Source organism: Aythya marila, assembly GCF_965140915.1.
Source record: "Aythya marila genome assembly, chromosome: 13".
NCBI lineage: Eukaryota > Metazoa > Chordata > Aves > Anseriformes > Anatidae > Aythya > Aythya marila.
In genome coordinates, this window is record NC_139054.1 from 13,155,607 (window position 1) to 13,181,395 (window position 25,789).

General features: G+C 38.0%; 1 protein-coding gene across 2 annotated transcripts in view; it reads left to right on the forward strand.

Moving 5' to 3' along the window:
• Positions 1 to 25,789, forward strand: part of MTMR1 (myotubularin related protein 1) — a 39,093-nt gene that overhangs the window by 10,487 nt on the left and 2,817 nt on the right. For both annotated transcript variants that reach the window (XM_082771062.1, XM_082771063.1), the window contains 10 exons: positions 199 to 306; positions 715 to 816; positions 1,529 to 1,612; positions 2,261 to 2,410; positions 3,426 to 3,614; positions 4,131 to 4,316; positions 7,413 to 7,619; positions 8,450 to 8,542; positions 13,829 to 13,942; positions 15,367 to 15,543. In XM_082771062.1, the coding sequence (XP_082627188.1) occupies positions 199 to 306; positions 715 to 816; positions 1,529 to 1,612; positions 2,261 to 2,410; positions 3,426 to 3,614; positions 4,131 to 4,316; positions 7,413 to 7,619; positions 8,450 to 8,542; positions 13,829 to 13,942; positions 15,367 to 15,543 (1,410 nt within the window). The remainder of the gene's footprint in view (positions 1 to 198; positions 307 to 714; positions 817 to 1,528; positions 1,613 to 2,260; positions 2,411 to 3,425; positions 3,615 to 4,130; positions 4,317 to 7,412; positions 7,620 to 8,449; positions 8,543 to 13,828; positions 13,943 to 15,366; positions 15,544 to 25,789) is intronic.

Here is a 25,789-nt window from a genome sequence, read left to right on the forward strand (position 1 = left end):
TCTGCATTTCCTTTCGGGTAGAAATATTGCTGAAGTAGATTTCAAAAGATGACAGGTTTGTTGTAAGTGAAGCATGATGTTCCACAGCAGTCTATTAAACAGAAATCGTAGTTGACCCTAATGAAACACACATGAATAATAAGAGGGTGTGTTCCTCTGGATGTAACAAGATTCATTTGTTTTATTCACAAATTTCAGGATCCACCTTTTGTTGTTGATGTTCCTCTTGGAGTGATAAGTAGAGTTGAAAAAATTGGAGTACAGAGCCATGGAGACAACTCATGTGGTATAGAAATAGTTTGCAAGGTATGACATGGTACAGATTTATTCATATTAAGGATTTTCATTTCACTTTTCTGTAAGAGGAATCTGCATGCACATTTGCTGTTTCTCTGTCTGCTCACTTCCCTGTATTTAAACCTTGCTTCATTTAGATAATGCATTTCAATTCCTCTTGTGATACTGTGTAATCTTCGATGCTTCTGCCTTTTGTCCCAAGAGTGAATTATTGTTGTGGTATCCAGCAACTCTAAAGACAACTGCAGTCATCTGATACAAACAGTTACAGAACTTTGTTCTGACATGGGTCCAGTGATGTCAGTGACTTAGTGTTACGTATATACTTTCCTTCAGTCATATTTCTTATAACTGCTATTTATTTTATTTTTTTTTTAATTTACCCTGGGGTAAAATACTGTGACATATTTTTGACAGGATATGAGAAATTTGCGGCTTGCCTATAAACAGGAAGAGCAGAACAGATTGGAGATTTTTGAAAACCTTGTAACACGTGCATTTCCCGTGTCTAATGGACTGGTAGGTCTTAGGATGTAGAGAAGGCTGTCTGGGTCTGTCCTATTCTTTGAAACTGTAAGTGGGGAAATACAAGAGTGGTATAACAAACATTAAAATATTGATAAATAAAATCTGTTACAGAGCAGGGAAGCTGCTCTGATCCTTTTTCCTTTGTTGCATCATAAAACATTATGCTATGTCTTGCTATCAGTGAAATTAGTGAATTTGTACATAACCATTGAGATGTAGATTTGCCTAATGTTGTTGATTAGGAATAAATATATGTATAGAGACTCTAATTTTCTGCAGCAGATAATTCAGTCTAGAAGGTCTGTATGAAACATAGGTACAACTAGTCGTGTTGTTAATTATCTGCGGAATGCTGTTTTGTGTGCTTGTGTGGGTAAGGAACTGGTTGGAAGGTAGGAGACCAGTTTTTTTTAACCAGTTCATCCTGGCCTTGCCTTTGATCTGTTCTATGATCATAGGCAAGTAACTTTAACTGTTTCCTTTCTTGATTTTGTTAATTGCATAGCATCTACTTGAAAGAAAAACTTGTCTTTTATTTACTTTTTAGCATAGTGTTGTCCATTCTTGACTCAAAGTCGTATGACTGCTGTTAAAGAGTTCTAGAAATGTTACATCTGAGATATTATAGGGGTCTGTGTTTTGGAGCTTACTGTGCTTACAGCCCATCAGATAGTAATGTAAGCCTTTGCTTTGTTGTCTTTAGCCTCTTTTTGCATTCAACTACAAAGAAAAGTTTGCTGTTAATGGATGGAAAGTATACGATCCAATGGCAGAATATAAGAGGCAGGTAAGTTACATCTACTTGGCATGTTACTTGTTTGTTTCTCCACCTTCCCCGAAGTCATTTCAACAACAGCAACAAAAAACTCAAAAGTTTTCATCTCTACACGCAGACACTGTCTAGATCTCATATTTAGGAAATACAGGGCAAGTGGCCTGACCGGGAGAGTGTTGAGTACCTGCTGAAGTTGGTGGACACAACATGTGCTGAATACTTCAGCAAATTGGTCTTTGTTAACATACATTCTTAAGTCCACCTTTTCTAAGTGCTGTTTTTAGAAAACATAGCCTCTATGAAAATTTGGTCTTGAATACACATCATTTAACAGAAGAGTAACCTTAGTTTCTCATTGTAAATCTGGTTTCCCAGCTGCAAAATTAGTTCATTATATGATCAGTTTTTACTTGAGTGTACAGTCTGTGTATGCAAAATAACCATTTGAAGTGGTTTTTAAGGTAATAGGAAAGTCTTCTGGTGTTTTGGTTTATGGTACAGTCTGAAGAGCTAAAGTTTGTAACTTGTTCGTACAAAAATGTGGGCACACTTTATTAAAAAAAAAAAAAAAAACATGTAGCATACCAAAATTTTCATCACCAAACCCAGATATGTAGAGGTCTAACCTGAAAAATACAAAAATGTTTTGTTTTCTTACAGGGCTTGCCTAATGAGAGTTGGAAAATATCCAAAATTAACAACACCTATGAGCTTTGTGATACATATCCTGCTGTTCTTGTTGTGCCAACCAGTGTAAAGGATGATGACCTCTCAAAAGTGGCAGCATTTAGAGCCAAAGGCAGAGTTCCAGTAAGTGAAATTTTTACAAGGAGATAGAAGTTCTCTATGTATTTTTGGCTTATAAGAAATGATCGGAGTTCTTCTGGGCTTTTTTTGTTTAACAACAATGGGCCCACTTCCTTCCTGACAAGGGGGCAAAGGAAGAAGAATTAGGCTTGATGGGTTTAGAACTGAAGAAGCCAACTCAAATGTGAGTCTAATTGCTTGGTTATTGTGCTGTGTAATAAATTTTTGGAATTAACATGGTGATGTCTGATGCTAATTCACATATTAACTTGTGTTCTGATTTGGTGTGTAACCTGTTACAGCCACGGTGTTTTTTTTGAGAATAGACAAATTTTGCAGGTAGTGTAAGAACCTCTATAACGTGCTAAATGGTTCATGCTGTAGATTTGCTTAGCAAAGTAGCATACAGGTCCATAAATTTCTACATGGAAGCAGTTTTTCTTCCTCTGTTGTTCTTTTTAAACCTAATTAATAAGATACAGTGGCAAGCTTAGTTTTTATTAGAAGTAAAAATTGTTTAGAATTCATTTATGTTTCAAGTTGATTAGATATAGAATAGAATAGTTGGAAGGGACAGAGGTCATAGAGTCCAACTGTGTGACCACTTCAGGGCTAACCAAAAGTTACAGCATATTATCCAAATGCCTCTTGAGCACTTGACAAGCATGGGGCATCAGCTGCCTCTCTTGGAAGCCTGTTCCAGTGTTTGACCACTCTTATGGTAAAGAAAATTTTCCTGATGTCCAGTCTGAAACTCCCCTTGTGCCATTCCCGTGTGTCCCATCACTGGTTATCAGGGAGAAGAGACCGACACTTCCCTCTCCCTTTCTTCTCCACATTTAGGATGAGTGGTGCTGGTGTGTTGTCAATAATGGTTTTGCATCAGCTTGTCCTTAAATTTGCATTTGTTGATTTGCCAGAAAATTGATGCCATGTAGTCAGTGATTGTCTAATTGCTCTCTGGCCTCCTGCTTTTATATTAGTATAGTGAGCTAAAATCATTTTTGCTTTATTCCAGGTGTTATCCTGGATTCATCCTGAGAGCCAAGCAACAATAACACGGTGCAGTCAACCATTGGTTGGCCCAAATGATAAGCATTGTAAAGAAGATGAAAAATACTTACAGACAATAATGGATGCCAATGCTCAGTCACATAAACTTATCATCTTTGATGCCAGGCAGAATAGTGTTGCAGATACAAACAAGGTAGGTTGATATCTTAAGTAGCAGTGGTAGTTCTGTCTTTATTTCAGGGCTGAAGACTGAGCAAGAGATGAAGATAAGGAGAACTTGATGTGAAAACAGTTTCTTATTAAAAAAAATCCCTAGAGCATGGGAAGGAAGGTAAGTTGCTTGGAGCATTTTGGAAAGGCCGGTTGGAGTTGAAGACAGCATGAAGATAGACCTGAGAAATAATGCTGTTACACCCGCAGAAGACCTAAGGTTTCTAAGTAGGACCTAAGTAGTAAAAAGCAGAAACTGTTCGGATGTGTTATCAAATGTTATCAAATCCTATTGCAATAGAATTTCTTTATTCTAAGAAAAAAAAAACTCTCTCCTAGTGCTTCTCACTAAAAGCATATTTTTGGTTTTGTTTTTTCTAGTGCTAAAATAATCCTTTCTCAAAAAATCCTGAAACTGGACTGAAATAACTCTTCCAACCTTATACTGAAGTACTGTACATGTTCTTTTCTTTGTCTGTTTTTACCTTTTGAATGACAGGCAAAAGGTGGAGGATACGAAAGTGAAAGTGCCTACCCAAATGCAGAGCTGGTCTTTCTCGAAATTCACAATATACATGTAATGAGAGAATCCTTGCGTAAACTTAAAGAAATAGTTTATCCTAGTATCGATGAGACTCGGTGGTTATCAAATGTGGACTCAACGCATTGGCTGGAATATATAAGGGTAAAACACTTTTGATGTTTAACAATTGTTTCTTAAACCATGTAATTTACTTTCATTTTTTGAAAATGTTACTAAAATAACGTATGGATTTAAACACATGTCTTTGATCAGGATAATCTTGTAAAAAAAATGCTTTGTTTTTAAATGGTCACTTAGGACATGGCATTTTAAGTAAAGTATATATTCATTCCATTGTAAATTTGTGTTACCATTTCTATGTATTGGTAGGTAATGAGTTAATCACTGATAGCACTGGTGTTGGACAACGTTTTATTTTCTTGAGAGAGAATGTTTGTGAGCAGCCCAGGGTTATCCCTTCTTGTTGGAAAACTGCCCTGGGAACTTCAGATTATATTTGAACAACTGCCGAAAGGACTTCACTGTAGATCCTGCAGTCTTTTCTCATCCTTCTGTCCTTCAATGCGATGTTGGTATTCATGTGTTGGATACCTCCGCCGTCATGGGCTGTTTATAGTCTGTGCTGCACTGGGCTATAATCTGCTCTATTAGTTAAAGTAATCTTAAAATAAATCACTATCATAGTTTTACAGTCTGATTAACCTCTGCACTGCTTTTAGAATAGATTATTTCATTATCACATTCACTCCTCTGTTTATGATGAATAGGGGTGGAGTGGAATTTGTTTTATTAGCAATTGCCTCACATGTCACTCATGCAAAACATGTTTTGGATTGTTCATTAGTTATATTCTTCTAATAACTCTAGCTTGCTAACTGCTGCAGGAGAACCAGTAGAGGGAGCAAATGCTTAAATTAAAAATTAAGCAAATTTAATGATCTTTTGGGAACAGTATAATTTTCTTGTTCGCTTGAAGTTGGACTGTTTCAAGCAGCTTTGAGAATCCAAGTAGCTGGAAACTTTTTTTTTCATTTTTATTTAATCAACCTGACATTAAATACAATCATCTAGTTTTAAAAGTGGAGGTTTTTAGGCCAGTGGTCACCTTTCATTGACATTGATTTCAGTGGGGTTTCTGCTTTTACACAATGACCGAAGTGGACCTTAATACCATTGTTTCACAGGTGACATTAGCATAGCAGTTTGAAACTTAACTTAAGTTACTTAGAAGATCTGACATACATGTAACATTCTTCATGAACCTGTCCCTAATATAACCCTTCATGCTACAGTGTGGGCAGCACAAACTGCAGCCTGATTTCTTAAAAGCTGGCATTACTGTGTTAACAGCGGTGATAGCATCTCCTTGTACTTGTATGCAGTAACTGCTTGCCTTCCCTTCCTATTTGATTTGACTCAAAACAGCAATTAACAAATCCACAGCTTTACTCTAATGCCTCTTCTGTTTTCCTGGCTCTGAACAGTGGGATTGCCTCCCAGATTGATATGATCCATTACCAGAAATTCCTGGCATTGTGCCCCCAAAAAACACATTGAGTGTGATCTGGGAGTAGCTGGGGAGGCACAGGGTACACTGTGTGTGTGAAGACAGTAGTAACAACTCGGGTCAATTCACTTGCTATGTTTTGTACACCCAGAATATTTCCTCCTGTCCTCCAAGATACTTTTTCAGTCTTTTAGGGCAGAATCTGTGTTGTCAATTATTTTTAAACCAATTCTCATTTTCTAACCCAATTAAAAGCCAATTATTCATTAGTAGCCCTAACTGAAATATTGTGATGGCTGATAAATTTTGAAGCATCTATGAAGAATAATGATGTTTTGTGGAGAAAGCAGCTCTTTTTTCTAAAGGCTTTTGCCCAAAGTAGAATAAAATGCTTTGTTTGCTCCACAGGTACTAATAGTAACTCTGTTTTCCATCTCCCATTCTCTGCTTATTGCCTGTATGTGTTCTAGCCTTTTTTTTTTTTTTTTTTCAGCTGTACTTCCTCAGAGGTATCCATATTCTCTTTAGGACAATAGATCAAACTTTTTTCATACCTGTATATTATACAGATAAGTTTTCTGATTTTATTGAAGACTAAACTGTTTTAATATTTCAGTGCAGTAGATCTTCATAACTGAAATAATTGGCAGTTAACTAGTTCAGACCACAAGCTTTACTCTCTCATACAAGCTTTTGTAGTGCTTCCTGATATTTCTATCTTAGCATCCTTCAATTGTACTGTAAGAGATCCAATCAGTGAAAATTATCTCTAAAGCATGGTTTTGGAGTGGCTTCAAAGACTGGTCTTGCGCACTTCTCCTGTGGATGTAGGCATTCTTTCTTCCCAGAAGATGTTTCTGCATGCCTGGGAAGGGATGAATGCGAGTATTTTGCAAGTTACTGTTTTCTAATGTTGGGATGTAGAGATACAAATTTCTCCTGTGCTCCTGTTCTAGTGTTTTTTCCCTTTCCCCCCCGCCCCACGTTTTTCAGTGCTATCATTGGTTGTGTTTTAGAGACAGATCTTCACAGGAGAGAGATTATTCAAGTTTTTAATTAAATCTAGAAAGCAGCCAAAGAAAACTAGGAGAGGGTTTTTTGTGGGGGAGACAAATAACAAGTTCACACAAGTGGTCTCAGTTCTGTGCCATCTCTCCTTTGCTCCCCAGCGTGCCTCTGAACCCAAGTTATTAATGGTCTGCTCTTGGGTTGAATACTGTGTATACTTCATGCATCAACAAATCAGCACAGGCTCCTAGCCAGCAATTTGTTTTTGTTTGGGTTGTGTTTTGGTTTAGATTAGCTGGATGGTTTGTCTTTTTCTCTAAACTCAGTAGTTGAGAACTGAAAGCTGAGGAAGAAAGCGTGTTTGCTGTGATGATGAACATTGAAAACACTGAATCTTCAGCCTTTGAAGTAGTTCCAGTATTTGCATCTATTTTCATCATGACACAGAATTTCAGATTTAATTTAGAGAAGGGATTCCCAGCTTCTCTTGTTCTGTATTAACAATAGAGACCTGGTAGCAGCAGTGTGCACATGGTTTAGAACTGGCTTTGTACCTCTAGGTATATGCATGCCACCATTTGGAAATCTGATTTAAAGCAGTTGTTGATTATGTAATTAATCTGAAAGTTTTAAACTTTTATACTCTGTAAGAGTATAAAATGACAACTCTTTTGCAGTTTTGGTTAGTATTTAATATGCTTGTTTGTTTGTTTGTTTTTAAGATGCTTCTTGCTGGAGCAGTAAGAATTGCAGATAAAATTGAGTCTGGTAAAACGTCTGTGGTGGTACATTGCAGCGATGGTTGGGATAGAACTGCACAGCTTACGGCACTAGCTATGCTAATGCTGGACAGCTATTACAGAACTATCAAGGGGTTTGAAATCCTTATAGAGAAAGAATGGATCAGTTTTGGACACCGATTTGCAATGGTAAGGTGAAAGGATTTATGTGCAGTTTGTCTCCTTCTTTCATTTTGAATAGTATGTTTTCTCACATCAGTTTGCTTTTTTGTTATCATCTCTGGTATCCTTCCTTTAATGGTGTGAGTATGTCAAACTAAGTAAAGGAGAATTGTGAGCGATTCTTTTTTAATGGGAAATCTTTGTGTGACATAAGAAAGGTATGTCTAGTATAAAATAAATTATAAATTACTTGAATTTAGTGGTTAAAGAGATCACATGACAGTTGTAAGGAAGAGAGATTGTAACACATCGCTTCATCTTTAACAATCTTAAGAATGGAAAACCAAGAAAAAACATTTAAGATGTTCAGAAGGTAAAATCACTGCAACCGTTGTTGTGACTTAACATTGCAGTATTTATTTTAACACAAGGGCTAGCAGGGAATTAGGGCATAGATTATTACGAAATTTTTGTGGGTTCTGACTTGAGGTTGGTTTAGGAGAAGTAATATGTACTTAAGGCAGGTGGATATGGAAGAATCATTGTTTCAGTACAGTCATAGTAAATACCTACCAGATTGACCCATTGACAGAAATAAACATCTGTGTAGTGGAAGATGGGGAAACAACCGGGAGATGTTTGCTGACTGGGTGACTTTATAGCTCTGCTGAACAGCGAAGGCATGCCCATAAGTGAATATTAGGAGTGAATATGCATCTTTAGTAGTGGAAAAATACAGGTTAGGTTTATGGAAGATATGCTTGTCGTGTTCATCTTTGGAAAATACCAGCTTTAAAGTGTTGGGGTGATGATGTAAATACACTAGACTGAAATGAAAACCTTATTCTGACTTTCAGAGAGTAGGACATGGAGGTGATGATCATGCTGATGCAGACAGATCTCCCATTTTCCTTCAGTTCATTGACTGTGTTTGGCAAATGACAAAGCAGGTAAGATGCTTAGTACATTTCTATGAGGTCTTCGTCTTTATCTTGGAAATGTAATTCCTGTAGGACAATACAGTCTTTGGCAGCACAATTGTATATGTTCCTGAAGTTGGTTTCGCTATGGCTGTGTACTACTACACATCCCTTAGGGGAACTTTTAGCTCAAAGTGAGCCTGATCTCAGATAAGTTTAACAAGAGCAAGTGCCAGATTCTGCACCTGGGAAGGGGCAGCCCTGAGTGTACGTGCAGACTGGGGGACAAGAGGCTGGAGAGCACCCGGCAGAAAGGGGTCTGGGGATGTTGGTCGATGGCAAGTTGAATGTGAGTCACAGCATGCACGGGCAGCCAGGAGGGCCAACCGTATCCTGGGGTGCATCAAGCACGGCACTGCTAACTGGTCCAGGGAAGGATCTGTCCCACTCTGCTCTGTGCTGTGCAGCCTCACCTCGAGTGCTGTATGCAGTTTGGGGCACCACAATATAAGAAGGGCATAAAACTATTGGAGAGCATCCAAAGGAGGACTACAAAGGTGGGGAAGGGTCTAGAGGGGAAGACTCAAGTCTCCTGTTTGTTCAACCCCGAGCACAGCAGGCTGAGGGGAGGCCTCATGGCGGCCTGCAGCTCCCTCACGAGGGGAGCGGAGGGGCAGGCGCTGAGCTCTGCTCTCTGGGGACAGCGACAGGACCTGAGGGAACGGCATGGAGCTGGGACAGGGGAGGGTCAGGCTGGGTGTGAGGGAAAGGTTCTGCACCCAGAGGGTGGTCGGGCATTGGCACAGGCTCCCCAGGGGGCGATCACAGTGCCGAGGTGTTTGGGCAACGTTTCTACCTACATGAATATAAACTTAAGATTTCTCTGTGCTTTTATATTGGGACTCTTTAATGGTGTTGCTGAAACTCATTGTCCACATGGAGAGTTCTGAGTAAATTAGAAGTGCTTGACTTCTTTTTCCTTTCTTTCTTTCTCTTTCTTCTTCACTCTCCTTGAAGCTTAACATTGATTTGTGCTGTTACAGTAAAATCTGAAGTACTGAAGTCTGTATATGATGTGCTTTGTTTGGAGGAGAGGAAGATAAAGGTCTGGTTCTATGTGAAGCTAGTGTTCCCAGATCTCTTACCTCAGTCTTCTTGTTCTGAACGCGGTTCTTAAAAACCTTGCATCACAGTTTCCAAAACTTGTATTCAAAACAATTGTCTTATGTGCATTACGAAAGCTCCCTGCTGTAATACTGGGCCCTTGTCCAGAGTCACTTGAAGACTTTCTCTTTCCGTGTATCTGCATTTCAGCATTAATGTGCTGTTTATTAAGGCCTGAAAAAAAAAAAAAAAAAAAAAAAAAAGGAAGAAAAATGCTGCCCCTTTCTCCGAGGAAAGCTAATAACAATAGCAAAGAGAGATCTAAACACCTGGTAGGAACAAAAGTCCTCTGGGGAGATCCTTAATTAAGAGCAGCCTCTTCTATTTTTGTGATCTCCCTTGCTGCCTCCAATTTCTTGCTATAAACAGTTTAGTTCCCTCTTGTTAAAAAAATAAAATAAAATAAAATAAAATAAAATAAATGGGGGGGAGCTATGGAATATTTAGCCAGTACCACATCTGTTCAAAACCTGGATCCAGAAACCATTGTGAAATTCATGAACAGCAGTGGCGTTGAAAAATCTTTAATGTTACAGCACAAAAAATTGAAAACATCATTCCTGGAGAGTTCTTGCCCACTTATTTATATTTTTAAGTTGATTTCAACACCTAGAGATTACATTTGAAGATTGTGATTACTTTGACATAGATGTAGGAAAACCAGGATTCTATTTTATCCTCGTGCAGATCACTTGCTCATAAAACAGTGCTAGTTTCGTGCTTTAGGATCCATGGCAAACATATGAGAAATGTTCCAAAGCTCAAATAAGCGTTAATGACTGGGAGGGCGTGTGTGTAAGGGCTCGTGCTTGGGCATGGGCTCAAAGCAAGCAAATTTACTTTTGTGTTCTGAGAATTACATTCTTAAAACATTCAACTTAATATAGCAAGAGAATTTCCAACTGCCATCTAAGATGCAGACATCTGGATAGCTTCAGACAATGAAACTTAATCTTTGACAGCCTTATATTTCCCCGTTTTTTTTACAGTCTTGATGACAAACAAATATAGTAATAGAGAACTTGAGAGAAGTACAATGCTATCAGATTTAATAAAAAACATGATGAAGTGATTTCCCTTCTCTGTTTATAAATTCTGATGATTTTGAGCAGCAGATGTCAAATTGGAACGGCCACATGTGATCTGATGAAATACTAAAGCCCTGTTAAAAATCAAACAAAACTGCAAAATTTGCATGTAGTATTGCAGTTCAAGCATTATCTTTCTACCTCTATTGCACAGTACCCACAGAGGAGGAAGGTATGTTGGTAAAAAGCTGCATTGTGTTTATTACCAGATGTCAGCGGTTGCCAGAGATGCATTCTGGATTAATTTCTGTAATGTACTTTGTTATGATATCCTGCTCAGTTAACGTAATTCAGTCCAATTCCACAGTCATAAGGACTATTCCGCAGAGTGTTTCAACTTTAAATGTTACTATAGTACACAATGAGTTTATTGATTATAAAATGAAAAAGCAAGTTTATTTTGCATGCTTCTGAATCAGATGCTGCTTGGCATCATCAGACTTCTTAAACAAGAGAATTCTTCTTTTAAGTACCTCCTTGGAAAAGAAAAAAAACAACATCAACAACAAAAAACGCAACTGCAGAAGCATCAAGTAGGAGTTTTTAATGACCCATGTGTTCTCTCGCAATTAGTGGATTTGACAAGAAGTAAATTTTCATTTGGGGAATTTTTCCACCTGAATCTTCAAACAGACGCTAATGGGCTTGGAACTACAGAGCAAAGAATTTTTAGGTCAGTGATTTTTCAGCAGCAGTAATAGAAGCTTTACAGTCTTGATACATCAGTTCCAACAGTACAACTCTTGTATTCAAAGGCAGAGTTTCAATAAAGTGCTATCACTTATTAATAAATTAGTTGCAGTGCAACCACTGATGTCTGGAATTTTCAATATGCTTCACTGGATCGGAATAGCAGCCGTGTCGGCATCCATCTGATTAGTACGGACCCATCACAACACAGAACCCTAATGTGACAAGGCTCATTAAGTGCTTTCAGTTAAAGAGAGTCCCTTTACGAGGGGCTTTGTCCTCAAAGTTATTTCCAAATATCATTTTGATGCTTTGCAAATTAGTTTTGTTTTATGTATCTGATTGCTGCTTTGAGCTGGGTCCAGGAGATTGAGATCTGTGAGGTACCAAATTTTCTCCTAACAAGCTCTGGCAGACCTGCTTATCAGATTCATGTTTGTTTGTTTGTTTGTTTGTTTGTTTTTTAATCATATATACGTTGTTAAGATTGTCGTAATTAAGTTCTGGCATGATTTACTAAGAGAAGGGAGTGCTGCTAGTGATAACTTTTGAGCATGTCTGAAAAAAAGAATTTGATAATATCAAGTTCCTCTATGTCTTATAAAAACAAATGGCTAGGTGGTTGAGAACAAACTTGATTTGTGAGAGAAGCCCCGGTGTGAGCCCTGCACACTATTGAATGGTGCCTAATCCATAGCAGGGTCAACAGGAAGGCTCCATTCTTTCTGTGAGCCATGATGTCAATAGCTTGCTTACGCAAAATTTTCAGTTGAAAGTTGGTGTATCCTGGCTTGAGAAGCCTTGGAAGGAGAATGTTTTTGCAATGTTTGACTTAAATCAGTCTTCTTTTAAAAGAGCATTGCTTAAAACTTAGATCTTTCTGCTTTTAATACAAGCACAATCATTGCGTGTTATTCAACTTACTTTCAACATGCTTGAACATTTGCCCTTCATAAATCACAGATGACACTGAGGGGGAATTCCTGGATCAGCTAGTTCATCCAGTCCCAACTGCTGGGTTATTCCTCCTAGGTATACTTGTCTTCTTTTGTCATTTTTGTGTTTAAATTAGCTCTTGAATCACTCGTGCCAAGGTGTTCAGTGTTCTTCAGTGGCACAAGGCAGAACCCAATTTTCTGCTTCACATCTGAAACATTGACTGGAGAGTTCTGCATATGGAATGAAACTCTTCATTATGAATCTACAACACTGCATTTTAGACTTCTGCAATCACTTACGCCTTCAGTGGGAATGAAAAAAAAATGGTTTCGTTTGTCCTAAAAACATCTCTTCAAAAAACACTGTCTCATGGTAAATTACAGAAACGCTACTTTTAAAATTTTCATTTAGTCTTCTTAAAATGTTTTCCTATTAAGTGTTTATCATCCCATATCTGTGTTTGAGGCCCCGTCACTCTGAATACAAAGTTATTTTACCACACGAAGCAGTTGGCATATGTAGTCTTACCATAGAATATGATTGAAGAAGGACTTTTCCACCTGAAGAGGTGGAAGCCCATACTCTTCGTATTAATTCCTTCCTTTACGACTTTTGAAGTTCTGCATATTTAATACACATCTTAAATATTTTGTCTGTTTTCAAATTTTCCATTTTTTTTCTAGAATATGTCAGGTAACCTCTACTTGTGAATAAAATAGCTAACAGCGATCAGTGAAATAACAGAAATAACAGTTCTTACATACAGGATTTACTTTCTAATAGAGAAAGAAGAGGGATTAAAGGATTATTGTACATAGCTGATGGTAAACTCAAGAGGTGAAATTGAGAAAAATAACTTACTTGGGTAAAAAGTGAAATAAAGGTTTTAAATATGTTGGGTGTATTTTATGTTGTATTTATTGTTGTATTTATTATCCAATTCATCACATGTTAGAATAGGAAATTAAGCTCTTAAATATCTGTTGGTTTTGTTTGTTTGTTTTTTCTTTCAAAATGATTTCTTGGTGTGTAAGAAAAGACATAAAGCTTATGTTGAAGACAGTTTGGGGTGTGTTAGAACCAAATGTTGTTAGATAGGGCTCCTTACAACGAATTGCTTTTAGTCACCATTTTCATATTAGCTAACATTTTTACGCTTATATACTAGTGTACTTGCACAATGAATGTAAGGTTCGTCTCCAAGGGGTATATAGAGAGAGAAATATGTAGAAGTATTATAAAGAAGTATGTAGGTGAAATGTTTTATTGCAGTGGGAGTTACAGATATTGCTGAGTCTTCCTGAAAATAATCACTAAAAGAGAAAAAAAAAAATCTCATCTGAATCTTTTGGTTATTTCTTACATCTGAGTTTCTTCCTTACTACATTGCTTAAAATGTAGTTTAAAGTAATTTAACCATGTATTTTAATTTCAGTTTCCTGCAGCCTTTGAATTCAATGAGTTATTTTTGATCACCATTCTGGATCATCTTTATAGTTGTCTCTTTGGGACTTTCTTATGCAACTGTGAAAAAGAGAGATTAAAAGAGGTAAATAACTTCTGTAATATGCATTCTTAATTTGTTGATTTTTACATGAAAATGCTTAAGATACGTGACCTAAAAACACTTCAGCTGTATTTTTTGATAAATTTGCCATATAGTCTTCAAATGAACATTAGATTTCATGGTACGAGAATGTTCTACCTCTGAGGTGCTACTAATTTTTCTTCAATTATAATCTGTTGTGGGTTTTGTGGGTTTTAGAAAATTAACTTTCAGATATTTCTGGCCAACATACACAATTTTAAGTAAACGTTATCAAGTGATACTAACATTTCTTCAACTGTTTCCAGAGCAACTCCTATGCATATCTTTGCAGGTCACTTTAGGACATAATTTGATTGACCCTGTGGTTGAAGACCAGGGAAATTTAAAACGCCTAAATGAATGAAGCTAGGGCTCCATGAAACACTTTGAGTTTGGAAAAAAATGATTATAAAACAAAAAAGTTTGTTAGTTTCCCAATTATACTTTTGCTTACTTTGGGCTTTGTTGTTTACAATACTTGCTCTAACACAAACATGAAGTAACTATTCCTTGGCAGATTTAGCTTTGTTATTTTTCTAGTTTGTCTCACTGCTTCTGTAGGGAAAAAGTTGCATGCAAATACCACAAGATGGAGCTGAATAACACATTCTCAGCACATACAGGGTTTCCAAACAGCTTTTTTTCATAAATGAGTAGTCATATGCAGTTCTCAATAAAGAAATGCAATTTAAGACACAGCGGTAGTAGAAACACAGGCTTTACAACACTGAAGGAGTGTAAAATTGCAAGATGAATCTGATTTACGTTCAGATTTAGAAACTTTGATCTGACAATGTTTATGCTGATTACATTTAGAATAATACAACTTTCTGAAGTGCAAGTAAAGCTAAAATAGGCATCTTAAAGCATAATATCAATAGATAGGAGCAAATAGTGCTAGTAGGAGAACAGAATAATTATTTTCCACAAATGCTGTTTTGGATCTTTCAAACTACATGTTCTCTTCACTGATTTTCTTTTCAAGGCTAATTTAATTTTAAATCTTTTTGAATTGGTCAGTGTGTAACCATAGGCTTAAGGAGCTGTAGACATTGCTGTAAATTATGACCAGCGTAGCTTTCTTTTGCTCAGCTAGACCTTGGTGTCTTTGAAAATAATATGCATGAATCTCCTTTCTCAGTTAGCCTTGGAAGGGAACAAGAGTTAAAAGTTTTGACAAAGTTTTAAGGCTACTTAATGATCAGCTACTGGAAGTGTTTTCAGAGTGCAGTTTTGCAGTAGATAAGGTAATTTTCATAATGTTACTGACTTATAGATATTAACCTCACGTTTTAAGATTTTGCACTCTATACAATCTATCTATATTTTTATAATCTATCTGTATTTTTGCAATCTATATAATCTCTATATTTTTTTAAAATCAGGAGCTAAGCACAAAGACTGTATCGCTGTGGTCCTATATAAACAGTCAGTTAGATGAATTCACAAATCCTTTCTACGTAAACTATGAGAACCACGTCCTGTATCCTGTTGCCAGTCTGAACCATTTGGAACTGTGGGTCAACTACTATGTCAGATGGAACCCAAGAATGAGGCCTCAGGTATGAGTTTTCACTTGACTTTTATGTTCTAGTTAAAAGTACAGAGAAAAATAAAAATACTCTTTTTCATAAGGTCAAATGCAGTATTTCATTTCAAAGTACTCTTTGTCTGTTGCTGATGGGGAATAGGGTAATTTTCTAAAACAAGGTATGGGATATGTTAAAACATGGTAAAATGCTTAATGTTCATTAAAGACACCAGTAGAATAGTGTTACCGTGTCACTTTACTGACTTGTAAAAGATGACATTAACAAACTTAGATTTGTTTATTAATGTCAATTGTTAATTGACATTAACAAACAGAAGATTACTTTTATAACACTTCTATAATATTTTATAGCACTTTTTAATACTTTTATTGCCTTAACCTTCTCATAGAGTTTAGTATAACTTTATCTTGAATCATGTTTTGCCATTTACCAACAATGATTTAAAATACAGCAGTGGTTTGTGAAGGACTTGGACTACACGCCAACTCATTTGTAGATGCTTACTGTCTTACTGATGCTTGTTTTCAATTGACCTTTCTGTTTTCAAGTTGGCATGCTAAAGATGAAACAGTCCCTATACATGCTCCTTGATTCATCCCGTATTTGCTCTGATAAGTAATGTCTGCTATTCAGATAAATCTCTGAATCTCATCAAACGAATGCTCTGTATGCTCTGTGAATTCTGAAGAAAGAACAATCAGTTTGTTTCGTAACCATAATATATCTGAGGGTGCTATGCTGTCTCTTTATTAAGGTAACATTTCAAGGTATCCCCAAGCGTATTATGATAAATTACCTACGTTGAGTGACTGTTTGAAAGCTGCTTTCATCTGCTGGCAGTTAGCATGAGATGTGAGTTTCAAATTTATTAGACACCCACAAGTCACAGGCTGTTTTAAAAGATGTGTTCCTAAGTAAGTTTCAAGGACAGAACACTGGTAGAAATCCAGGCATCTGAAAAATACCTTTTAAGATACAGTAGTGTCGATTGCTTGCTTTCTCACTGAAACGTTTCCCTCACTTGTTCTATTTTGGTTGCTGTAGTCCTATAAATGTTAGGTATCTGTTTCTAGCACACATTAAAACTTGAAATAAGGCGTATTTTAATCTTCATGGTTTTAACGTAAAATTGCTTTTTAAGAACATGTCATCTTTCCTTAGCCTGCTTGCTGGAAAACATTTGTATGGTTTATGCGCAATTTGGTATAATTGACCTGCAGCAATGTCAGGTTATCACTTGTATTTAACTGGGATCTATAGTGGGCAGACTTTGAAAACATACGTGAAAGTCAGTCCCTGTCCAAACAAAATGAGTGAAGAGGTGGGAAGAATTGGCATAATGAGAAAATACAAGAACTGTTTGGCCACCAAGTTATACTTTCTGTTGGAGGCGCTGTAAAGAAAAGATTACATATGTTGGTACATCACTTCTGTGTTTTAGGCTCGACCAGTATTTTTGATGGTATTTATTATATCAGGAGCCCCATGTTAGGATTACAGCTATATTGCAATAGATCCCATGCAATTAGGTGACACGCAGCCTCCTTCCAGAGGGTTCAAAGCACAGTGTCTTGATAAGTAACAGTGAGAAAAACCGTAGGTTAAATGTGGATATCTCTTGCAGGTTCCGTTTTTGCTAAGCTGTGCTTCAACAAGGTCACTCTAAGTCTTAAGTGAAATAAAACGCTCCTTGGTTTCAGTTTGGAGGTATTACATCATTATTGACTTCTTGTCCCAAGAAAATCAGATAGATTTTAGTCCTATCATATTTAAATTCATTGACTGGGAACAGGGATTTTTTTCAGATTTGCCCTTTCCTGGGGTTGCAGAAATGTGTATTTCTATGTGACCTGTGGAAGATAAGCTCTTTCATTCTTCTGTACAGATGTGTGTGCTCTCTGGGTACCTGCTGCTGTATTTACAGATGAATCTACTAGCCTGGAATAGATAAGATAGTACAATGCGCTTGATTTTTTTTCAGATGATGCCATTTATTTCTCTTTCCTTTCCTATGTAGTTGTTCAGACCTCTTCTTTACAGTGGTCTGAGAAGTTCTGGCTGCAAGATGTCAGTTAGTTATCTGCCTGGGCAACTCTGGAGGGTGGGGGGAACACAACAAATGATGTTTCCAAATGGCTTCTGCAGGGGCAGTATTTTCAAACTAGTACACACTTTACAATCTGTATATGCAGAGCGTGAGTAAAAACTCTGGTCCTTTCAATTCAAGCTGTGGCTTGCTCTGTGCGACGGAAGGACCAGGATGTATTTTAGTTGATAAATTTGCATTGTCCATTAGGGTACGTGTAGTTGTTTTTATAGCTACCCTTGGAGTACAGGGCTTAATTTTTTATTTTTTTTATTTTTAATTTTTCTATACCTGCAATTTTTTCTCCAAGCTCTGCTCTGGAAATTCGGACTCTGTGCTAGAGAGAGTGTTGTAGGAATCCTTAGGACTTTTCAAACTCATTCTTTTTGTGTGTGTGAAGACTTTGATCCAGAACTTAAGATTAGCACTGTCTACAACAAATGAATTCAGTTCAAGCAGTGGGATAGGATTGTCTGCTCCAGGCAGTCTTCAGAGATTCCACGAGCAGCCAGGGATAGTCTGTTCAGAGGTTAATAGTTGGCTTAAAAAAAAAAAAAAAAGGAAAACAAAAAGCAGGCATAAATAGCTGTTTGTACAGTGCATGCAGAAATTATCTGGAAAGCATATAAATAGGGTACCATGATTGCTGCCTTTTTTTTCTGCTGTGTAGAAATTGCAGAAGAATCTGACGCATTGAACAGTTAAGTGATCAGATCTCAGCTAAACTTCAGTGTCAGTAAACAAAAAAAATGCTTATTTAAAAGGACAAATAAGATGCTAAGTGGTACTGGAAAAAGAGTTGAGATTCAAATGGAAAATACAATTACTGAGATGCTTTGTGTTGCCATGTACTGGGTATAACTTGCTGTCTGGCACATGGGGTGTCCATAACCATTATACCTGCCTTCCGTCAAGTTACCCAGCATTTTCTTCTCTGATGTTGACATTGGTTGTAATATTTTTAAGGTTTGCACATTTGATTTATCATCGTTTTGTGGCAGGAAAAGGCCATCATATGGCTCTGGAAATGCTTGGCATTGCTGGTCCACAATCCGTGGTTTTGAGTCCATCCTTTTTGCATGAAAGAATGAGGCAGGAGATGTTGGGAGAAGGAACCTTGTGGGTTAGGTTCTTGAGTATTGCCCTGGATAGCTAGCTTTCATCCTGCATTCACTGCAGACTTTCTTGTGAGGCAAGGCAAGTTTCTTACAGTACCCAGCTGGTTCTCTCTATGTGTCTTGAGTTGGGATTTCCAGAGCATGACTTAATGCAGGTAACAAACATTGGCAGATAAACCGCTCTGTATTTGATTGATGTGGATTAAAATACAGACTAACTCCCTCTCCTGTGTTGTGAACGGATCTGTAGTTATTTGAGGGAAAAGAAAAAGTTGTTACCCTGTAATGAGCACTGTGTCGGAACATGTACAGAAAAGGAGAAACTAATACTGTACAAGTAATATTAATTTTTGGCTGTTCCTAACATATTTTGAAGAGCAAGCCCTCAAAACATTGTTCTAATCTATCAGATGTCAAAAGCTAAATGGACTGTAGGTTTTAACAAGTAATGGCATTAGTCTGTACCATGTAGAGTTTCCTGAGCCTGTAAATCTATACAGTTGTTTGCAAAATCTGTGTTCCAGTTCCCACATGGTAGGATTTATAATTTTTCTTTGCTAGGTATTGCTTTTCCAGAAGGCCTGGAGGTTTTGGTTGCTTTCCCAGGAGCATACCTTTACAATAAGTGTGGAAGTATTGATTATTATAGAAAACTGCTGCTTTCATCATTTGAGATTGACTTTTTCTATGAGTATACTGTTAACTAGGTTTTAAAAGCAAGCCTGTCAGACTTTCAGCTCTTCGTGAAGAGGAACAAAAAGCTTGAGTGAAAGATACTGTTGTTTTTGCAATGCACAGAGTAGGTTTTTGGAAAAACTGACAGTCTTAAGTCAAGTGATGAATTCAAAATCACCATTTTTCTTTGCAGCCTTTCTTCCCTGTTGCTAAAATAGATAACGTATACTCACTGAACAAGACAAAATGCATTCACTGTTGAACAATTTTCATGTGAGTGGCTGTCCTTGAGCTAATACAGTAATACACAGTAGATATCCATCCAATTAAGACTTGGCGGTACTATAAGTGAGTAGCTATTATAATTTCTTTTATAACTATCCTTGTGTTGACAAATTTTGCTATCCACAAGCACTTCAGGATCCTGAAGGATTACTTGGGAATGAAAGCCTGAAAATCAATACTGAAAGTGAACTGTAGTAATTCAAAGAAAAGGAAGGTTTGAAATTTTTTGGAAATGAAGCTGTCTTATGTCTAGGTGGTTTTTATATGTGTTATAGTATGTATACTGAAATTGTAGCTTCTGTGTAAGTGTAATTATAAAAACAAACAAGAAATAATTTCTCTTTCCTTAAGTCTTCACCTGGCAGGAACAATTTATTATAGCTGTGAAGTGGCTTTTTCTGAGAGTTATGCTACACCAGGTTCTGCTTTTGATGTGCATGTGCATAATTCAATTAAAAATGGTTTCATATCAGTGGTATTTTAAGCAATAAAGGATGTTTCTTTAGTAGTGTTCTAAGTATTTTTCAGTTTATTATAGGCAGTTGGTGCCCTGTCTTTAGGATGTAGGAGAGGTAAGCACCTGTTTTTGAATGAAACGGTACAAATCTGGCTAAGCAGGAAAATGAAAGTCCCCCCATTTTACCTGGATAACACTGCAATAAAGGATATATTGGTGGGAACCTTCAATCAGTTCTTTCTGAGCGAAGAACTCCACTTGGCTAACTCCAATTTTACAGCGTTTTGCTGTTTTTTATTGGCTTGGGTCGAGGGTGTCAAATATAGTATCAGTAGGAGTGGGAGGATCATGTCCAATCTCACGAGGGAAAGAGTGCTCATGCCAAAGAGAGGAAAGAGAGGGTAACTGGCAGTACACGCATATATAGGGAAGGGAAGAATTGCAAGAGTAGAAGCTAGGTGTAAGTGAAGAGCTTAAGTGAGGAGCAGAGGCAGGTTCTGTGCTTAATCAAGGCTTGATACAGAAAAGTTGGACTAGAAAGTTTAGGAATGTTGAAATGGGCAAAAATGTGAATTGTCTAAAAGCAAGGGTAATCTCAGAACTTGGCTAAATAAAATCTTGATAAGTTGGTTTTAATTTTTTTATTTTAAGTTGCTTCTGAGATGGGGAGGGGAACAACAACATGCAGTCAGTCATATTTGTTTTAGCTCCTGAGTCAACATTAGGGTAGTAATTATAATAAATTAAAAAATCATCGACACCATAAAGTCTTCTTGAGGTGTTGCAGGTCTGGAGCAAGGATCCAGGCCCTTGTCCCCACTAGTTAGTGCTGTTGGCCAGCTCCTTCCTGTTATCCCTGCTGGGATTGTATTTATAGCTGCATCGGATATAAATGACAGTTTGGGTTTTGTTTTATCAACTTCTGTTTTTTTTTAGTAAGTTTTATGTCATTAGAGAAATCTGATTTTAGTTTTTATAAATAGGCAAATGACAGATTTCCCTGATGAAGTTAACACACCACAATCTGTTAAAATGTAGTATATTGATCCTGCGATCTCTGCTTTGCTTTTTACCAGAATATTTTGATGAGGAACAGAAAGGAGGCGGATCGATTTTCAGCACGTTGAGGTAGTAGCTTAACTAGCACGGGCAAAACATCCTGAAGACCTAATGAGAAGTGGCCCAGTCGATTTTCCAGTTACAGCCCACCAAAGATGTAAATGCCCTGGTGGGTTAGCTTTCATCTGTGGAGGCTCCTCTCGTGCGGCAGCAGTAGCTATTTTCTCTCACCTGGAGTACAGCAGAGAGATGATTGGGAACTGGCTCTCGTGGCCTGGTGTTGCCTAGCAGCATTACTAAGGTGATGGGCTGGGAAGCTGCTGTTACAAAGGGAGGGATGCACGCCTTTCTCAAAACCTAGCATCAACGCCACGGAGTAAAGCAGCAAAAAATGAGTGGTGGGTCTGGAGAGAGTTCTTGAGTTCCCGTCCCTAATTTGAGAGGCATGATGAGAGAGAGGAAGCAGGGCATCTGCTGTCAGGCTCCCAACAAATTCATCTCAGTCAAATCAATTAGACGATTTCCTAACAAGGCTGTAATAAAAGCTTGTCGTGGAGGCACAACTAGTGCTGTGTAAGTGGACATTTCTAGGCTGGAGGTGATAACAAGATCTCCTAATAAACGATCTTCTCCAGGCTTCTCCTTCCTCACACAATCTGCCACCCTTTCACTTCCTTTTATTCCCCACAGTGGCAAAGTAAAGGAGAACTTCATTCAGAGCAAGCCATTACAGGTACTATTGTCAAGATTGCAGGACCCATTCCCTCTGAAGAAGGCTTTATTGGAGAGAGGAATCGCACTGAAATACAATGGTGTGAAATGGCCAAACTGTCAATAGTTAGCTGTCAAAATCTGCACAAGATGGCATGAGGAAACACTGGCAGCACCAGGTCTGCTGGGGAGTAAGTCTTTAGGAAGTGTGGACAAGAAGTAAACTTTATTATTTTCACGAGTCTTGTGACAGAATGCATCTGAAGATGCTTCATCCTCTTCTTTCTCCCTCCAAGACAGCAGGAAGCTGCATGATAGCAGTTCTACTTGATTCTCCCAACAGTTTCATTTATAAAAAACATACATGGGACTTGAGATTGAGGCTTTGTTCCCCCACTTTTTTTTTTTTTCTCTCTAGCACCATTATCTATGTTTTCATTCTTTTACATTTGAATTTGCTGTTTTGCTCAAGGAAAGGGAATTACAGCAGCAGAATTTAAGATACCTGGGAGAAAATGCAGCTCCTCGTGCCATGTGGCTTTTCAGTTCTTTTATAAAAATGACGTCTATAATTTCTTTATATTATTCAGCTGCCTGTATCACCTTTTTCTTACCCAAAGCATGTGTCATTCTAACACGGACCTTTATCACTAATGAGTACATTGTCAGCTGTTTCAAAATGCTCTGAAAGCATGAAAGATTTCTCTAGAGTGAATTTGACACATTATTACAGGACATTAAAATATGTATCTGAAGTTCATGGTATGAAACGTTATCATTTTATACTATTGTGCATCCACGTGGTACCGTATGTGTGCACGTGATGCTGTGTTAAATGCAAAGCAACAATGAGTGTTTTCCTGAAAAAGACATTAGAAAATCACGTGTGTTTACACTGCCATTTGAAATGGCACAATGATACTTACGGAGACCTGTTTTGCAGTGTTTGCATCCAATGTTCACTTATTAAATGATGGCCAAAATGTAAAAGATTATTATTTTTTTTTTTTCAGACCCTACTCAGTCTTGTTTACAGCTTTGGCAGCCTTTAATGATTTGTGTTGAGCCACCAAGTATGTGTGCCTGACCAAATTGTTTTGTAAAACTTTATCCAAAAACACTTAGTTTCTTAGGAGAATACATCTGACAAAAATGTTTTCCCCTATGAAAATACTGGTGTTTCAGGTTTCTGTTGGGGTGAAGGGCTGTTTTTCTGTCAATATTGCATCTCTAGGGCATACATGAGATCTTAGGAAGAGAAATTATCTTTCAGAATTGTGCCTGGTCGTATCCTGGAAAAAAATTAATCCAATTTGGAGGTTGGAACAATCTCAGTAAATTCTCAGGAACTGAGAGGAAATGGAGTTAGAAAGGGGGAGATGGATTTGATACAGCTGATGAGGAGAGAATGGTGACTAATGGGGAATAGGAGCGAGGAGTGGATAATGCTCAGCATGATGGAGCTCTCTGCTTTCTGTTCTGCTCCCGGAATATAATCTGAGAAAATAGTTCATTTACTGAGTTTCACCCAGCCTGTACTAAGAATCTAATTGGAACTGCAGAGTTAAGCACTTGAAAACTAGGAAGTGACAGCACTCAGCTTGTCTCCTGGTATAGTGGCTGCATATTCTGATGTCGTAACGATACGTTATGTTGTGCACAGCCCACCTTGCTCGTTTTCTGGATGTCTTTCTTTGAGGTGATCTAGACAGGATCGTGAAGGATGCTGTTGTGTGTGGAATCAAAACCTCACGTGCACTGTTCAGAAGCAGTTGAAGGGGGCATTTACCGGTGTCCTGCTTGATACCCAGGAGGCTGAATGGCAGAATTCCTGAATTCTCTGTTAAACCAGCCTGAGAGCCAAGGGGTCCAGATTAGGAGGTGCTCATTCCACATCCTTGGCTGTGAAAGTGGAGTGTTAATGCTTCCCTGCCTCACTGGGGTGCTGGAGAAATAAATTGGTTTCTCGACATGAGATGAAAGTACAGAAAAGTCCGTGAGGAAAACTGAGCATTTTTATTTCAGAGGAATAAAAAAAGGATGGGGTCAGGCACTGCAAAGAAAACTGAATGCTAAAAAACTGCTCACTAATTGAGTAGCATCAAACTGTGCACTGAATAAATCAGGAATACAAGGGAGGAACTAATGTTTTAATGTTTATTTAACCAACAATTTTATCCAGATGTACAGGAAGGCTGAATTAAGTGTGGAGAAGTAATCTTCATTCTGACACTTTCTAATTTTTGGAGTGCATAACTTTGCAGCCTTCGTGTTGAAGAGTTTTTTCCATGCCTTGAATATACATTGCTTTTTAAAATGTCATTAATGTTATTTAGAGCATTTATTTTAAGATGTTCCTGATCCTTGAGATGGAAGCATGGGGAGAACAGCATCTACATCCAAGTTTGAACATGTGGATTCTGGAATTGGGTTCAGGGGAATGCAGAAGAAGGATGGAGAAGTGCAGCCGGGCTCCCCTAAGCGCTTTACACAGCGTGCCAAGTCCTGCAGTGGCGTTTGTGCTGTGTAGCCTGAACAGATTTGTAGTGGGTTCCCCAAAAACCAGATGGGAATCGGGCACAGCACAGAGGAACACACCAGCTAACACCTGTGTGAGAGGTGTCTAGGAGAAATAGGCCTGGTGAGCCGAATGGTGATTAAGCTGTGCAGAACTCAGGTGTACAAATCTCCCGTGACCCAGGGCTGGCGTGACTAATGACAGCAGTGGTAAATCATTCTGTCACCGACCCGAGTGTTTCAGAAAGATGTCTTCATAAAGCAGAACTCTGACGTGGGAGTGGAGGAAGAAGGGATCTTGTACTTGAAGGAAAGAAAAAAAAATATATAGGGGGGAGAGTGCTAAGTCCAGAAAGCCTTGGGCTCCACCAAAATCTGAATTGCCCAGCGTGTGTCATCAGTGTCTTGAGAAACTTCAAACGCTTAACAACCACCTCAGAAAAAAAAAAGAGTTGGCTTTCTGTAGGTGTGCTTTGTGTTGGTTAGTGGAGGAGGCTGCTCTCTTCAGACTCATGGCCTCGCTTGCTGAAGTGTTTGTGCAGTGGGTGTGGGAGAAGATTGCAAGGAGGGATTCATTCCATAGCGAAGGCAGGACTGCAGGGCCATCGGAAGCTTGCTTGGTGGTGTGCACCGATTGCTCTGCTGAAAACTCCAAAAGTTATGCTTTAAAAATTGCTCTAGATGGCATGCTGGGTGAATTGATCGCTCCCAAGGTACTGGTAGCAGCACTTCGTGAATATGCCGAAGTTTTGGTTTGTGGGCTAAGCCACAAAACAAGAAAAAAAATAATTCAGTGAAAAATATGTTGCACTTGCCTTTAAACAGTCTGTTTGGTACTATTTTATCCTCTCGAGTTACAATTCAGTTAGAAATGAATTCAGTTAGAAATGTGTTTTTCCTATTTCAGAAACACAAGTGTTAGAGTTTGAAAATGTCAAGATCAAATGCATGTTGTTTGTGTTTGTGTTTTATTTTTTTTAATTTCTTTAAAAAGTCAGGATTGGCAAAATCTTAAATTGTGCTTCAGCTGTGTGTTGACAGCAAGGAGAGAAACCCTTTCTGGTTTTTGAGATCATCTTCACCTAGCACCACGTGAGAATTTCAGGCTCAGGTGTGCATCCCAGCCCCACAAACAGTTGTGAGCAGTAGGCAGTGATCCTGGTGAACACAGTTCCCTGGAGCCTGGCATTCCAGAAGCCCAGGGTATAATTTCCTTATTATGTCTAGCAAGCTCTGGGTTTCCCAGTGCTGCATCTCCCTGTGATTGTCTTGACAGCCCAAATAAATTCTTTTCCCATCTTGCGCTTTCCAAAAGCTGTAAGCAATTCAGCGTTTATAGAGAATGAA